General features: G+C 39.4%; 1 protein-coding gene across 5 annotated transcripts in view; it reads left to right on the top strand.

Annotated features, from left to right (window-relative positions):
• The window catches only part of dennd2b (DENN domain containing 2B), a 44155-nt gene that overhangs the window by 606 nt on the left and 25536 nt on the right, over nt 1-18013 (top strand). The window contains exons 1-4 of one of the 5 annotated variants that reach the window (XM_077563101.1): nt 3190-3337; nt 11620-11718; nt 16660-16844; nt 16922-17919. In XM_077563101.1, the coding sequence (XP_077419227.1) occupies nt 11679-11718; nt 16660-16844; nt 16922-17919 (1223 nt within the window). In that variant the 5' untranslated portion in view covers nt 3190-3337; nt 11620-11678. Of the gene's footprint in view, nt 1-3189; nt 3338-11619; nt 11719-13179; nt 14725-16659; nt 17920-18013 lie in introns of those variants that run through there. The other 4 variants (XM_077563103.1, XM_077563099.1, XM_077563104.1 and 1 more) reach the window with 4 other exon arrangements.

Genomic DNA, 18013 nt, shown 5'->3' with positions numbered 1-18013 from the left:
CGTGCTCTTTAGGATGGGACTTTTTTGTTTTGTTTTGTTTTTGAAAGGCGTCCTTGATATTCATCTTAAGTTCACTGTACTGTTCGCCTCTTTGTACTAATAAGCACTAGTAAGATAATTTGACAGTATCGTAACACCTATGTTACTAGTGTAGCAAAACTGTGCACTAGCTGACATGGCCATGCCACTACTAGTACTACCAGTGAAAAGCTAAATGTTAACTGCTGTAGTAGATTTGTCACCATGTCTGCCTCACAAGTATCATGTCCCATAGTATGCCAAATATGTCCTACTAGTTGGCCTAAGCATAAGGTAGTAGCTACTAGTGCACTCTGTCTTCACTAGTAAGACTATTTTGGTTCCTTCATTTGGCTAGGTGGGACAAAAATCTTCAAAACATCTCTCACTTTAATGCAAGTAGAGCTTAATGTTTGCAAGTGATTTTGATAGAAATGATGAAGGAACACATTTGAGGCCAAACATGATTATAAATCTGATTTTGCATTCTCATTGCAAAATTGACAAGTGAGTTTATGATCAGTGGTCCAACCGTGAATATGCACTTTTCTTTGGAAGTAAAGATGCGCATGCTGCATTTATGATGTCATCTTCACCAAAGCTTTCAGTGTTTCCACCTTTTCGATAGAATCCGAGCTGAATTTTCGGAAAGTAGGTGGCAAAAGCCCCGGAGCTGTGTGGAATAATCCCCCTTAGATGTTTGAGGATTTTGGCTTGGTGCTGAATCCTAAACAAACATATGTAGAGCTCAGCGGTTTTATTTGACATAATAAATGTGATGGCGGCTTGAGCAGGTGTGGAAATCAAGTATGTTAAGTCTTTAAATCTGCGCAGCTGTTGACGTGAAGAGTTTTGCTTGGATTTGATTGAGGGATGCTCCTGTATTATGATCACCAGGGACGTCGTGCGGCGGGCGGAATCCAGACGTGATTCACAGAACGGCGATAAGTTCAAATGAGGCCTGCAAAGGGTCAACGTGTGACGAATAGCAGCTGATATCCTTGATAGCCAAGGTCCATGTACTAGTAGACTAGTAGTATAATAGTAGAAAAACAGGCATACTAGGACAACTGTGTTACTAGTGAGACAAAACATTTGTGCATTACTAATACTACTGATGAAGTGCTAGATTCATGTTAGCTCTTGGTCCTCAATAGTAAGACAATTAGTGCGCTAGTGAGACTTGTACTAGTACCTGTTTTTTAATTTTTTTTAACAGCCCTTCTACTGTATGGCATTTCTACACGCTAGTAGGACAACTACATGCTAGTAGAACATCTACATGTTATTAGTGAAACAAAACTGCACTAGTAGACATCTAGTAGTGCTACAAGTGGCGCTTTGATGCCAACTAGTAGAATTCTACAATGCAGTTACAGTATATCTGCAGTTGTGCACAGTTTTGCCTCACTACTAGCAACATGTACTTGCTCAACTACTATGGACATACTACTACATAAACCCACGCTAGATATCATGCTCAAATGCCGTTTGAGCATTTTTGTAATATCTTTTACAGCCACACTGGTACGCCATTTGTCTTAACTAGTAAAATAATTCAGTGCACTGGTGTCTTACTACTAGTAACATATTTTCCATGACTGCCTTCCACTACTGTATGACATTTTAGCACACTACTAGTAGAACAACTTTGGCATACTAGTGGCACATCTCCAAGTTAGCAGTGAGGCAAAACTTTTTGTACTACACATGTAGTACTGAATGTTAACTAGTAAAATTTGATGTCAGTAAAAGTACTAGTAGCATGCAATTGTCAATTAGTGTGGCAGTTGTTGTTTTTTAACGACTATGATGTTTGTACGCACTAGAAGAAAAACTTTATGAAGGATATAGCCAGTATTTTTTCCTTGGCATCTAGTTTAAGGTTCAGATACTAGTACACACTTTGTCCTCACGAGTAAGACATGTACACTAAGAATGAATAGGGTTTACTAGTAGTCTTACTTGTAAGACAGTCCTTGTACTAGTGTGCTGAGTTGTCTTACTATTGAGAACACAGAGCATACTACTAGTACACGAACCTTCGGCTGGCTATCAAGGATATGGAATAGATGCTCAGCCTCAAACTGCTTCCCAGAGCGGAGTCGCCGTCTCTTGTGTGCGGACATTCCAAGGGTTCAGGAAGGACAATCGCTGCAAAGCAAAGTTGCGAGGCTTCCTGCTGACTTGATGTTACACGCTGCCATGACGGATGTCTGCATTTTGTCACTTCCTTTCTGCCCGACTATGTCAGGTGATAAAAACTCCCAGAGAGGCTAAGGGGACTATAAGACAGTCTGATGGATTGTCAACAGGAACACTTCATATTGTGTATTCAACATTTTTTTTTTAGTGCGGCCCTGTACTGTACTTCATAGCCACTCTTGAGCTTGACAAAATATGACAGTTTCACAAATATAATGCAACTAGTTGTTGGAGAGATAATCTGCACCCTTTTGAGAAAGACACCAAAACGGCTAGTGTTGCAGCATTAGCATGTTCTTTGTACTCACTAGTCACACAATTCAACTAGTGTGACAATGCACTAGTAGAGAGACTGTGTGTGACTATTAGTAATGTTTTGTACCAGTAGCACAGCCAGTAGGTCATATTTGTCATACCAGTAGGACAACATGTTACTACTGAGAATTTTGATGCTACTAGTCTGTACTAATAGTAGAAAAAAAACACGATCAGCAAGACACTGTTGATTTAGTATTGTAATGAATTGTCTTTTGAGTAAAGACAAAGAACGTAGGTACTAGTACATGGACTTTAGTCTGATATGACATTTCAATGTATTCATACATCGAAATATTTTAAATGGTCAAAGGGATTTCCATTTTTTAAGGTAAACAAGTATCTCTGTTATCTCTGAATTCAAATGCCATTAATGAGTGTTTAAAGACTTTCTTTGTGAGTGGATGTGGGGAAAAGTCCTCGTGACATTCCGTAGATTCGTGCGAGCCGTCCACTGGTGAATATTCATCCGAAATCTGCCATTCATCCACCGTGACAATAAACAAGGCGAAAGAGAGAGAGCGAGCGAGAATGCCTGCAGGAGGAAGAGGAGGAGGAAGACGCTGGGGCCAAATCACGACAAAAGTGGGGGCAAACAACCCGTTTCCATGGCAACAAGTCCAGCCTTCTAAAGAGGAGGCTGGAGAGCTTCATTCCTCTCTCCTTTTTGTGTGTGTGTGTCAGTTATACTCGCAAAGACATGAGTGGGACATTATTGGGAAGGACAGGTATCCGACAAACTTGAATGGAATAACATCTCAAAATGTCAGCCGCCATGCGCTCGAGGAACCACTCGGAGGTAACAACAAAACAAAACAAAAACACAACACAACACTCTCAAGCCGAAGTTCAAAACGACCCGCGAGGCTGCACGTTAGCTCAAAACACGTTTTAGCTACAACAAATATGTTGCAGCATTCTAGTGGAGGTGTTGTGAAAAGTTTCAAGGTGCGTTTTTAAAAAGTGGTCTCCACGTGACCATATTTGGTCATCATGTTTAACGATGAATGGGGAGCTAAATGGCTAAACATTGCATCTCTTAGCTCTGTTGTGTACATTGTGGGTAGAATTACTTATCATTAAGGGAGTCAAAAGTCCAGGCAGTAGTACAGTAGCCTATATGTAAAATAAATAAATAAAAGTAATCAGTAAAGGTCTGTCCTAAAAGGGGGGGAAAAAATCAAGTTCTCAAAAATCAAAATCACTTCTACAAAAAAGTTATTTGTGATTGAAGGCGACGGTGTGTCACTATTTGGGGAATTTGGATCATGGGAAATGGGAATGTTTGTTTTTCCCTGAACTTTCATGCAAGATAAAGTGGAGCGAAGCACACTGTTTTGTCTCCATCACAACTATTTGTGATAGTCCATCCAGCCATCCATTTTCTTGGCCGCTTTTCCTCACTAGGGTCGCGGGGGTGCTGGAGCCTATCCCAGCTGGCTTCGGGCAGTAGGCGGGGTACACCCTGAACTGGTTGCCAGCCAATCGCAGTATTTGTGATAGTAGAAACTGCTTATTTTCTTTTAAATGCACGTGATGGTTTTCTTCATTAATGTTAAGTGTGTTTTATAGCTTAATGTATTGTGGCATTTCTCTTTCTGTGTAGTTTACACTTTGCAGTCACAACAGTGATTCTCAAAGTGTAGTATGAGTACCATTTGTGGCACACAGGCCCCCTCTAGTGGTGCAAGAAAGAATCACTGAATTAGAAATACAAATGTCAATTTACATTTAAAATATGTTACCCATAATAGAATAAAGCATGACCTCTGCCTGTTTAAACTTTTATGTACGCTTTAGTTGTATTTAACTTTAAAGTACAGTGCAACACATTTTGTTTATAAACATAAGTACATTTGAATGTAATAATTATGTAAGCACGGTGACTATCAATAAAACTGACCAAGAAAATTACTGATAAATTTATTTTGAACTAATCTTTATTACCTCTCGCTAGTTTCAGACATGTTTTGTTTAAATTAAAGACTATGGCTGTGGCAAAAATGAACTTACAATTGCTTCCTTTGGGGATTATTGGTCTTTTCCTTTCACTTGCATTATTCTATTGAGGAAATTGCCTGTGTGTATATTCACTAGACAGGACTAACAACAAAATCTATTGAGGAGATTCTTTGCTGGTTCCTTTTCAGTAATTCAAGAGAGAATTTGGCCTTTCCCCATTTTCTCTGAAAGGGACTCTTGTTCATTCTAAATCACAATAAAAGATCTCTTTCCTAGGCTGAGGCTTGTGTGTCCAGCTAAGCATACCTGTAAATCATGTAGGACATCTTTTTAACTCACAATACTACCATGTACAGATTTTTGAGGATATTGATGTGGAAATGGAAGCACTTTTTTAGTGCTGCGCAGTTTCACACTTTAAAGCTTCGACTCAGTAACTAGTATTTGTTTGAAATAGTTGTTGATCAATAGAAGCTTAACTGTTATTTTGTTGATTGAAGAACTACAAACTACAGTAGAACCTCTGACGCTGGTCGACTTCTATGTGATTTGTTGTGGTTTAGGAAAAATAGAAATTGAAATAATATGTTTCAATAAATATCTGGTGTTTTCATCTTTTTGTCTAGTCCTGTATTTGTCAAAACAGCACACCTGCAATCCCCCTGGTTAATTGGAATGCAAGTCGCCATGTTAGGATTGGATGCGACATCATTGACTGGGCTTTTTACCTTCACGCACCGGTTGCTATTGTACAATACAAAGATTGCTGTTGTTGTAATATAAATTGTCATACAGGGGCTGGACCGGTACCTCAAATCCACGATCACAGTTTATTTTTATTTTATTTGAACAGACTGAGATCACAAATGCATGCCAAACTCCCTTCATCTGCTGCTGTGTGTGTTTGTGTGTGAGTGACTTGAATCTGGAAATAATCATTTGGTGTTCATTTTCAACAGCCAATTACTGCTTATCCTTGTTATTATGTCATTTTGTGTCACATGTTTCAATGTACAGTATTTGTACATGTTACACTTATAGTAGGACTTGAAAGTATATTTGTATTCAAGTTAATTTTGCAGACAATTATCGGCTTGCTTATCGGTTATCGACATCGGCACTTTCTAAATGATTGGTTTATCGTATCGGTTGAAAATGGCATTATCGTGCATCCCTAAAGCGAATGTTAATCAGTCAGCAGTGTTAACGTGTAATTCTGAGACAGAAAAGGTAGGTATGAGTGAGTACATTTTTAGGAGTACTTGTTAATGGTAAACCTAATTGGAAACAACTCATTGCACTTGCCAATTCCAAAATTTCAGAAACGGTTGGAATAATGTATTGCACAAGAAATCATCATAAAGCAATACTAAATCAGAAGCATTCGGCTTTGGAGGTTCAACTGTCAGAAACATTTGTGAGAATATAACTAAGTTTTAGGTTGTTAAATGTGCTAATACTGTACATATTTGAAATAGTTGCTGATTTGGTGATAAGTGCTGCTGCTTGTTTACAACACTTAAATGGAAGGTCAGACTTTATTGTTGTGTCTTTAACCCCCTAAACAAAACAAGGCATTCCCTCTCAAGACTGCATTGTTCATGCAAGTCAGAGCCAGATTTTAATTTGATAAATACACTTACTCAATTTCGAATAATTCCATGGAAAGGAGCCTTTTAAACACAACACTACTTTTTAAAGAATCCTTGTTTTTTCCTTTCTGTTTGTTGGTTGATGTCAAAAATAAGTAGCAGCTAAATATGACATCATGCGCTGATGAGGAATCTTGTGGATTTTTCACAAGCACTGGTTGACATTGGTGGCTTTGGAATGGGATATTTGGAAGGATGGCTTTGGCTTTTGGCACTTGCTTACTGTTCATGTTCACAGGGATGGCAAATGATCGCCAGTTCCACATTCCATGTACAGTTTGAGCAATTCAGCAAGTTTGGAACATGGGTATAATGTCACTAAAGCCTAAAGTAAACACAAGAGTTGTATTAATACAATGTTTGATACCGGTTTCAATTCCTGGAATGCAACCCTTTGCCCGTCTAACCAAGCAGGAACTTTGTTAAATGTTATAGCTGAGCATTAGCACCGTGTAAGAAAGCATCCCAATTAGGTGCCCAAACCACGTCGGTTATTCTCTGGATGGAAACTCAAAAGTAGCTCGACTCCAAGCCTCCCTCCAGATGTCTAAATGCAAGCCCACCCACCTCACAGAGGAAACTCCTGTCAGCTGCTGGATCCACAATCTCATTCTTTTGGTCACTTCCCAATGGTCTTGACCACAGGTGAGGTTAGAACTCATAATGACTGGTGAAATGTGAGCTTTGCAGTACAGCTCTGCTTCTTGTGCAATGCCCGCTTTAATGCAGAAGAAACAGTGTTACATTAGCATCACGGACACAAAATATAATTCTCTCATGAGTCACTACATCCTGGTGTAATTAATAGCACCAACAGAAAAGTGGGTTCAACATTGTTGAAGTCACGTTCCACTGTTTGTGCTTCTCATTTTTCTGTTAATGTTGGAGTTTACATTTTTCAAACCGTTAGCAAGATTTGATTGTAGCCTCACGGCGGCCCCCTTTGAGTCTTTGACCAGCGGGCCCCTCACTGACATGCATGAGTATGATTCTCAAACATGGCCATTCGTCACTCCATGCTATTATGAAAGTGCATAGGTGGGATAATTAGTCACGGAGAATGCCGTCCAGCTTCAACAAAATAGCAGCGCTAGCAATACCAAGCTAGCATTAGCACCGTAAACAAGCTGACATTAGCCATGGCTGGTTGGAAGCGTGACTTATTTGTATTAGAGTGTTACTCTGACACTGTTATCAGTTTGATGTTTTGCTTTGTGGAATGTGCAAGTAGTTAAAAGTAAAAATAAATAAATAAAAGTGTCACTTCTAAATGCTCTCGGTAGCCAGAGGTTCCTTTTGCTCTGCTTCTGTTTGCTAGTCTTATGGCAACTTGTTAGCGAACAAAGGGAACGCTTTCCCCCCCTTTTTTATTTCTTATTTTCCAGAGGTGGATATTCCAAAATAAAACAAAGCTTCTGAAGCCTATGCTAGCAGGTCAGATCGCAATTGTATTTTTATTGAAATTGTGACAGTAAGTAAACAATGACATTGACAATTATGCCATTAGGCTCATGATGTGTTATATCTGTTGGCTAAACAGCTCTCTTGCCCTCACAAATTCTATCTGATTTAACCCATCACAATTACAAACACTGCAAGCCAACAACATAATGTAGAAATGTCAGTCACAAAATTTATGTCATTCTTTTGAGTAGACCAGATGAACTCAGACGTCCAGACAGCAACAAAAATTCATCTTATCCACTTAATGTCCTTGGAAAAGTCAAAGACTGTTTCCCAGGTCAGATGACACAGAGTCTTTGACCCCCCCCCCTGCAGCACAGATGGATAAAAGCCTGTTTTCCACATGCCTGCCTCTGCAGCTGTGCTTGCTCATATCTAGGTTACTCAGAGGGTTTTTTCCCCTCTGCCGCCATGACCAAAATACACCATGACTACTCTGTAAAAGCTAAAATGGAGATAAAAAGGCAAAGCATATGTTCAACGCGGGTAATTATATAGGTATGATTATATGCAACAGTCAGTTTTCTCTTTGACATGTAGACATTATAGAAGCTGTCAAGAGCTTTAAACCGTCCTCTTGAGACAGAGGCTATGAACGGAATAACCCTTCTGTCATACAAAGTTGATGTGTACTGTAAATGCTTTAACACGAACACTGGATGGCTGTTGGACTAATGCCCCGCTTCCACTGCATGCTACTAACCCAGCATTTATGGTCAAAACATTCTCCTACTGTCCCTGTTCACATCGAACAATTCTTATCTCCAAGACACTTAAAGTTGCGGATCAGTTTGAGGGCTGATGTCGTAGCTGGCTTTGTGCGTAGTTAGATCTGAAAATAGCTGAGCATTTTAATTCTTCCTTTTCCCACTGACTCTTGGCGTCCCTCGCTCGGCTTCGTTGTGGTTTTTAAAAGGCAGGTTGCTGATCAGCAGAAACTCTGGACCAGATTAGCCTGAATAGTAGAGTAGCTAGAGACAAGTGAGGGGAATTTGAGATATTTTAAGCCTTTGTAGAGGCCGCTGTGTCCTTCTGTTTGCCTTCCAAGATGAAAATAAAATGCCTGATTAACCAAATGTTGACATATCATATCATCATTAAATTGTTGAAAAGTCATTGTGCCCTTTCATGGAGTTTGTTTGTGCAGTTGATGATGTGTTTTCATCGCTCTTTTGTTTCTTCCAGTCTGTGAAAACAGCCTTTGATACGTTTCAGTGTAGCTGCGGCAGCCTGATGGATTGGACAAATATTAGTACATTCTTGCATGTTGGGCGGTGAACTGCATATCAGATGATCTGTCAAATGTGACAGGGTCAAGGACACGTTGGCCCTTTTTTGAAAGACATTCAACTTAATTAAGTCTGTGTCTTATACACACTTACATGCGCGCATAAGCCAAGCTGATAAGACATTTTTTCCCTCCCTTTCAAAGACATACACTTTGAACACAAAGGGCTCTTCTATGCAATATCTGTTTGTGCCATAAAGACATCGTTGTTCTCCTCTTTCCCGTAAAAGCTTTTCGCTGAGGGAAAACTCATTATCTTCTCCAGCACTTGTAGACATGAGCATGGCAAGACCTGGGGAAAAAAAAACTGAAATGTTTTTGCTAGGTCATTGTGATGATGAATGGGGGATTTTTCCAAGTGGCCCTTTTTAATTTGGACTTTTTGTCTTTCTAAAAACCGGTTCCCTTGGCTTTTCCACAATTTCGCAATTTTGGGATGATCATTTTGTTGTTGTTGAAGGTTGGTGTGAACCTGTTCATCGATCTACATATTATGATGACATCAGACCCATATTGAGAGTATTACCAACGGAATGAATTAAATTTACCAGTCAAGGCGCCACTGTTTTTGTATCATTGTGTATGTAAGCAGTAAGAATCTTGACATGTTCCACTTTCTGATTAAATGTGTCATTTGTAGTTAAGTTCATTAGTTCATATGAGAATATGAATTATTCAAATAACATGTACACTCTGTGGAGTAGCGCAATAGTATTCCAGGGGTTTGTTGTTTACTCACTAGGATTTTGCGAGGGGAGATGCTATCAGCTCAGGAAGTCAGTTGGCTAACGCCTTGTTGTTTACACTGAAAAGTCCATCATGGGCCCCATGTGACACACTGATTGTAGCTTTTAAAAATAAATAAATACATGAAATAAAAAAGTCATTCAAGCAATGTTCAGATAAAAAAAAAAAAAAGAAAAAAAGTCAGGTATGTGACAGTGAGAGCAGGCATAATCAACAATATCTGTATGACAGATATTGAAATTTGCTGCTGCAGTTTGTCATCTTTATATATTTGTTAAAAACCAAGATACGCCTTGTGAGCATCTTATTCATTAGGAAAATATAACCCACATATCTCAATATTTAATGTCACATTTTCTTAAAGCCTTTGAAGTGTCATGCATGAAATCCATTGTCTCATGAAGCTAATCAGAATACATGCGCCGTCCCTGCAGCACGGTCCACAGTCACAGGAAATAGCTGACAGCAGGAATGCTCCCTCTCTCTTCTCATCTGTCTCTATAGGACTCAGCCACACTTCTGGTTGGCTGGCTTCTTCATACAACAACTTCCTGTAAACATGACATGCTACTCAAGCGCCCTCCCATCCTCCATGTCTGATCTCTAAGGATCTCCATTTGACCTCATTGTTCTGCACAGCAATTGCTATGAGCGTTCTGCAAAGGGTCACTTGTACTTTGGGAAATGTGATTTTCATGAGTAATGGCCTCTTGTCTGAGGGCAAACAGGCAGGGCGGAGAAACTGTTTTTTATTTCTCCCTGTGAAGTGCATGAACGTACAGCACACAACATGTACCTGTGACCTGGTGGGATTTAGCCATCAAAGCTCAACTGTCTGCTCAGCTTTTATCAGTGATGGATTTTTTTTTTTTAAATAGTCTTGGCAAATGGCATCTGGCATAATAATGTCTTCAATTGATCACAGCTGGGGAAATATGTACATTTGTCATTTGAGATTTTTAAACAATGAAAACAGTTGAACTGAAATGTGGAGTAATGATGTTTGACTGGCAAATACGTTTGAACATACTTGTAGGCTAAATACATTTTGGGTATGCGCATGCACAAGTCAGTACCATATTCACTTGCAGACATAACAAATCATAAAAATTACAAATAAATGTTAACTTACTTAATTTTAAAACATATTGGTATAAAGGAGGCCAAATGTTAAAATAACAAACATTTTATAACTTACCCCCTCCTTTAACTACCCCATGGTATTATGGGAAAAAAGTACTGCAAATACATACAAACGTATAAATACGATTAAACACACTTGTTCAAGCGTACTTCCAAATACGTATGAACGTATTGAATTTGAAATACGTTTGAACGTATGCGTTTGCCAGTAAAAATCATTGTTAAATTGGCATTTAACTCATTCACTTCCAGCCATTTTCACTGAAGCAACCCTCTTTGCTCCCAGCTGTTTTACTGGATTTTGACAGATTTTGCAAGACCCACAGAACATTGTGTTCTATTGCTATAAAAACCTGGAACCTACCAGAATCTAAAGAAAGAAAGATTAGAGTCTCTTCTTTTATCAGGGAAAAAGAGGATATTTCTATATGTTTACGTTTTACAGCAATTAGCATTTGAATATAGTTAAGTTTCATCATTATTCACAAATCTGTTTCAAACTGTGGGTAAATTAGCTTTTTTTCCACATGGCCCTTGTTGATCTCTTATACTCTGCTGCCACCTGCTGGTAGTTTTTGTAATAACTACCATTTCTTCAACCATTCTCTTTAGTTCAGAGGCTGCATAAAAGCCTTCTGTATGCTCTAGTATTAAAAACCCCCATAAAAAACGTATTAATGTGTCTTTGGGAACATCGTAATATTACAAATAGAACACATTTATACGTTTTTGGGAGCAAATGAGTTCACAATGATTTATATTTTTGTCTATAAATCGACTGTAAAATTGATGAAGATGCTGAACATGCTTGCGTTTGTCCACTAGGTGAGTGGGCGGTTTGCAGGCAAGCATGACTGCCAACAAGAGTCCAAAGGCTGTGCCTCATGCAGGAGGGGGTAAAGCTCCACAGGACCCCCCTGACAGGTTAGTGACCCCACTTACAGTCATGTCTCCTGATTTCTAAACTATGTAACTGCTTCTTGGGATGTAATGAGTATTTGTTTTTACTCCTGGGAAATAAAGGGCAACAAATGTCAATCATGTTAAAAAAACAACAACTTCCAAAGCTTTTGCAAGTACTGTATGTCCCTGGATCCTGGACAAGGGCCCCATCCAACTATTAACAGTAGCGAGCTGCAGCATGTTGTGAGCTAATGAGCGAAACGAGCTTCAGGAATGATATGGGATATCTTGCCTAGCTGGTCCGTCATCCTGTCATGCGTTTTCTTTACACTCTTAAACTCTTTCAAACAGAAAGATAAAGTTACAGTGGTGGCTACAACTGTGAAATGTAATCCATCAACAATCATACCAGCTTGAGTACTGGCTGATTTTTGGTTTAAGAAAAAAAAAATGGTGGTACTGACCTTACAGTGAAAGCAGTGTTCTTCAGTATGTTTTGGCTATTAAACATGCCTGTAGTCTATGCTCATGCTTGAGGGTTTAACTTTCTTGGTAGCCCACTTTTATATTGTGCTGAAGCTGTGAGTTTGAGTCTGGGTCAGACGCGCAAGACAATATTTTCATGAACTTTTTAACCTGTTGTGTCTAAATGAGGAAGACTCTTTAAGGCTGGGCAAAAATACCTTGGGACGTGGGACGTCATCCAATTTAATTATAATGTGAGTCAAAGCGGAAACAAGCAAGAAATAGAGGATAAAGTGTGGATAGTTGAGAGGCTCTTGGCAGTGATCACCCATTATAATTGACTGCGCTCATATATTAGGTGCTTCACTTTTTAGTCACAGGTACAGATGAAATTATAAATGTAGTTAATTAACATTAACAGAATATTTACAATATATACTGTATATACTTTATTGGTAAGACTTTGAGGTGGCCAGCTGGATCATACCCGGTAACATTATTTTTTATTGTGAATGCTCATGTGATACGACATGGCATTTTTGATTGGCTATTACATCTGCATCAATGTGTTTTTTTTTTTAATGGCACTATTGGCTGATGGTTGGCAGCTCATGACTCACGGTTAGGTGGTCTTTTTGCTTGGTGTGCGGCTGTCCTTAATGTAACTTAGGGTATGTTTGTCTAAACACCCTTTGTCCTTCCTTCTTTTGGATTTAGTGTTGCTAAAAAAAAAGAAGTAAGCTCTCAAAAAGCCAAATTAAAAAGGGAAATGAGCATACTGCACGGATATACTTCTTTGATTCTTGTTGAACTAAGGTCAAGTGAAGAATATCTCTCAAATGATGTTAGGATTGACGGTGGAAGGAACTCCAAAGTTTTATGCAACTTCAAAGGCATATGTTTCCTGAAAATTATGGTTGACGTAACCTCAATTGACCTGAGAGTTTCCACTGTACTTGCATGATAAGATTGGCCCACTTGAGGTGGCTAACCACACGCATTGTAATTATATGGGACTGTATAGGATGTGGTTGCTAAATGTCTATGCACTCATATCGTGCATTTTAGCTTTGCTTCGCATTTGAGCAATGTGGTTTACAAGTGCATGTAGGCTATACTGCATATCCCATGAGAGAACATTAGCCACACATTTCCTGATCAAAATCTTAAATAGGTAGATTCACAGTGCCTTATTCAATTATTCAGTTCAGTTACGTGTTTAAAGTGAAACATTCCTTTCATATGGACTTCTGCAAATTTTATACAGCAAATACAGCACGTTGTGACAGCTCAGCCATTTTAAGGCAGGGTATGTAAATGAAAAAAATAATAATTTATGTTCATATATTTGGATTGTTTTAAATGTAATACTGTAGTCAGGCCAACTCATTGATATGAATTGATTGTTTATAGTATAAATTGAGCTTTTGAGAACATTCTGCTGTGCACTGAGGAAGTTATTAGGGCAGCCTTATAGCCTAATGTGAACTTTTTTTTTTTTTTACTACAGAAGTGAATAATATATGAAGACAGTGACTAAAGTGGACTTATTTTTAGTATTCTGCGTGTGACCCTAGTAAAGATAAACAGTATAGAAAATGGATGAATTGATATCACAAGACAATTTCTTGTGCTAATATTTTCTTTAATGCCTTTAAGATGATGTCAGCAGACAGTCAGGCAGTATCTGTGTTGCTGGGACACAACTCTAAAGGTGAAATGAGAGTATGTCAAGCTAAACATCCCACAAGGTAAACTTCAGTTGTGAATAAGTTAATAATCAACAAGATGCTAGTGAGTCTTTGTGTTGGGTTACTTCTAAAACATTCCAATTAATATTTACTATGTACTTCTCTGTTGCTTCCCATGGTAGATATGTGATTTGGTCATTTAGTTTGGAACATTTCCAAGAACCAAGTCCAACTTAGTTTGGAATACATTCTTTTATCCCCCTTTGGCTCTAATGCAACATGTCTTCTGTTGGATCTGATGGCTTTCTTCATCAAATGAATTTGTTATATATGTCTTCTTGTATTTTCTTGAGAATAAATAATCGAGCAAGCTATAGATTATTTTCCATTGATTTAGTCTGACAAGGTATTTTTTATAAGTTCATTGTGTAAGAAGTCCTCATCCTAGCAGCAAGCAGGTTTCAATGGGTCCTAAAAGTCTCCCACCCTGGAGCATGAGTATCGAAACCAGGGAAGGGCAGGCAAGTGTGAGGAGAGATTTGTCCCAACCTGCATTGTTGGATCGCAGTCCCACAGCTCCCAGCCTCCTCCTCCCACGTTGCTTGTTATTCTAACCAAAGCTGTGACATCAGATCTCATAACGCTGCACTAACCCAGCTTCCAAGTCATGGTAAGTTTACTCAACCTTTATGAGTTGTACGGTGTGTGAGGTAAGGCTGTTGTCTACAGGCAAAGTTTGCCTTTCTGAAGAAACCTAAAATGACGCATTGCGCGAAACTGGTCCAGGCAGCTTTGGGATAAGCATCTAGTATCATTTAACGACAAAGATCACTCAGCTTTGGACAGGAGAGGATTGAGAAGACACTTACAGGTAAAACACACTTATACATATGATGAAATCTTTACATAGTTTACTGTGTGAGATCTTTTGATATATTGAGATCTGGATAAACATATGTTGGCATTGTAATGCAGGGGAGATTTATTTTGCCCAGAATTTCACATTCATGCAAGATACTGAATTTTTTTGCTGTGAATATTTTAGAAAGGTGGCGAACAATATTGGAAATTAATTGAAAATGTCTGATTTGTCTGACACTGTCTGAATTGATATGACTTCTTCAACATCTGTGATTGATTACCTGCTTGTATTTTTATTGACTGTTGTTACCAGCATAACTCAAACTACAAAACCAATTTTCTCCAGAGGAAGTCTTTAAATGTAGTTGTGGATGAACACAACAGGTGAAGGGGTTTTACACGTCACTGGTTGTGACCCAATTCAGGAGCTCCGCCCTTTGGAGGACCCGGCCTACGCGCCTTCGGAAGCTCCTCTAAAAGCTGCCATTCTTTGTTAAATGGGTGTGTGTAGCCTGGGAGACGTTTCCATGTTTTGCATCCTACAAAAGATAAAAATATAGAATAAAAATGGAGAAAACTGTATTTGTGGGCTGCATTTAGGGAGTCTTTGATTTGGGGAAAAACATTATTGGACTTCAAATGCAGCCTCCCAGATATGCTGTCCCTATATTAGGACACAGTTTGTGCAAAAATGGTGGGGAATGGCTTTTTTCTCTTAGTTGTTTGGTAGTTGGCAGTTGGCAGTTGTCCATTTGACATCGTGTTTCAGTTGTTCCAGCTGTCTCTTAAATGTGGTGGATCATTGCTCAGCTTAGCTGCCAAGTCAGAGCTAGGTGTAGGAGAGTGGTATTCAATTAGCCACACTGTTGCGTCACACTCTGGCAAAACTCAGAATGGCTTGCTCACAGACACATTTTCAGAAATAGGCAATCATAAAACATATTGTTGTATAATCTCACTCGATAGATGGGTAGGCTCTCCAGAGACGACAAAAAGCTCTTGACTCTGAAAAACGTTTTCTGTGTCCTTGATTGTTTCTTGAAGTGGATGGGAGGAAGACTACACTGTAAAAAGGACAGTAGAAATTTTAAGAAAAAAATATAGTAAAATAAGAAAATTATTATTTAAAATAAGCAAAATTATCTGCCAACAGAACAAGAAAATTAAACTTAAATTTACCTGTAAAATTTTGAAAAATAAGAAAAAAAATACTAGGCCCATATCAACCACTACAGTCTTGAAAATAGTATTTTCAGACTAAAAACAAGTAATGTTGACTTTTTTCAAACTGTAGTAAATAGAACAATTTTCTTAAAATACATGAGTTGTTTTTTTTGTAACACTTGGATAACAGCCTGAGTGTCAAGCAGGGAGGTAACAGGTCCCATTTTGTTTGTCATGACCCAGTCAGGAATTGAACACACAACTTCCAAGTCCAAGGGTTGGCACTCTACCACTAGACCACTAAGCTGGTACTGAGAAAAGGAAAAATGAGCTTAGTAAATATAACAAAATGAACCATATTGCATTCATCTGTTTTCATACTTGCATGCAAAATCTTCAAATAAGAAAACTTATGAAACCCCAGTTGAGGGCCTTTGATGTTGGTTAGTTGTCATCTTAAAATGTGGGAAATGTTTGTTTTAATCCTCACAGTACTTACAACTGGCTGTTAACGTTCAATGCCAAGACTTCTTGATCAAATAAGATAATTAAGTAATAAGTATCTTAAAATAAACACATTGATCTTGCCTGACAATTTCATTATAAGTAAAAAATAACTTGTCAAATCAAAATAAGCAAATTTAGGTTAAATTTAAGAAATGATATCTTACGTAAGATTTTAGTTTTTGCAGTGTACCTTGCCTAGGCTATGCAAAGTGTTTGCCACCCTGCTGAATAAACATTTAATTACTTGCATTGCTGATTCCTTATCTCTTTTTAGGTGCCAGTCTGCATCTCCCTGCCCTGCTCTGTCCGGTGGCCAGGGTCCGAGTGAGCCACCTCTCCTTGGTGACGGGAAAAACGATCAGAAACAGAGCAAGTACCTCAGGACAGACGGACGCTTTTTGGCACATGTTGGCTGGAACAGCAAGACCACAAGCTTTGGCAGTGGACCGTCTCTCACAGGTGATATTGAGTCACAACACCGTCTCACAAAGTCGAAAAGCATCAGCTGCCTGGACAACCGTCTCTCTATCTATAAGCCTCAAGCTAAGGAGTATTGTGAAAGTCAAGACGCCCAGGAGCAAAAAGAGAACCAAGGGGGCGTCCCTCCATCGGAGGGACTTAATGGTAGACCCCTGAGTAGGAGTACACTTTCACTTGGATCTCTCTCTAACCAAGGCCACAAGCGCTCCCTTTCTGTCAACAGGCAAGTAACGGGTGTCCGCAAAAAGATCTCACAATGGGAGTGCAGGAGGGTTTCTTTGCCTAGGATGAGCTTGTGTCTGGATAAGAGGCCAGGACGAGAGCGCATCGGAGGCAGTGAGGGCTGCCCAAGTTTGCTCTCTTCTCCCTGTAGCGAGAAAGCATTTGACTTTAAGGGGATTCGCAGGATGAGCACAGCTTTCTCAGAATGCTCCTACACAGAAACGGAGGAAGAGGAAGGAGCTTCCGACAAAGACGGCTTAGGTCGCTTCCAGAAACGGATAAGTAAGATTGAGTCATCTGGGGCATTTGTACGCTCCCTGTCTGCTCGTAAGGAGACCTCGGCGGTCCTCAACAGGATACAAAAGATAGAACAAGCCCTCAAGGAGAATCCTAGCCCATCTCCACCTCGTTATCTGAGTAATTGCTACGCTTCAGACAAGACAAGACAAAAATCTTTTGTGATTGGTGAGGACTTTGACAGCACATGCACCAGCAAGCGCAGTAGTATTTGCTCTATAGCCACGGAACCAGAATCTCTTTTGGTGCCTGATAAGTTCACAAAACACAGGCAAAGGTTCAGTGTGGCTTCAGTCAGGTCCGTGAGCCCGGAACCAGCCAGTCAACAGACATCAGGTGGACCTCCCATCAACCCCCTCCCTAAACCCAAGCGAACTTTTGAGTATGAGTCCAAACGTGAGCAGAAGGGCACATTGTCAGTGAATGGACTACCTCCAGACTGCGAGTCTCCCCCACCCCTGCCTTCAACGCCTGCACCCAGCGCCACACGGACGGTGAAGTTGGTGGGCGGCACCTCCAGCCCATCACAGGACAGGTGAGAGTAGGATTTTTTAACATTTGCTCTCCTACTCACTCATGTATGTCCTCAACAACACTGTAAAGAAAATTCTGAGACGTTTTTCTAAATA

This window comes from Vanacampus margaritifer, chromosome 4 (assembly GCF_051991255.1).
Source record: "Vanacampus margaritifer isolate UIUO_Vmar chromosome 4, RoL_Vmar_1.0, whole genome shotgun sequence".
Classification (NCBI taxonomy): domain Eukaryota; kingdom Metazoa; phylum Chordata; class Actinopteri; order Syngnathiformes; family Syngnathidae; genus Vanacampus; species Vanacampus margaritifer.
Note: the sequence above shows the minus strand (reverse complement) of the source record. Positions and strands in the feature narration are given on the sequence as shown.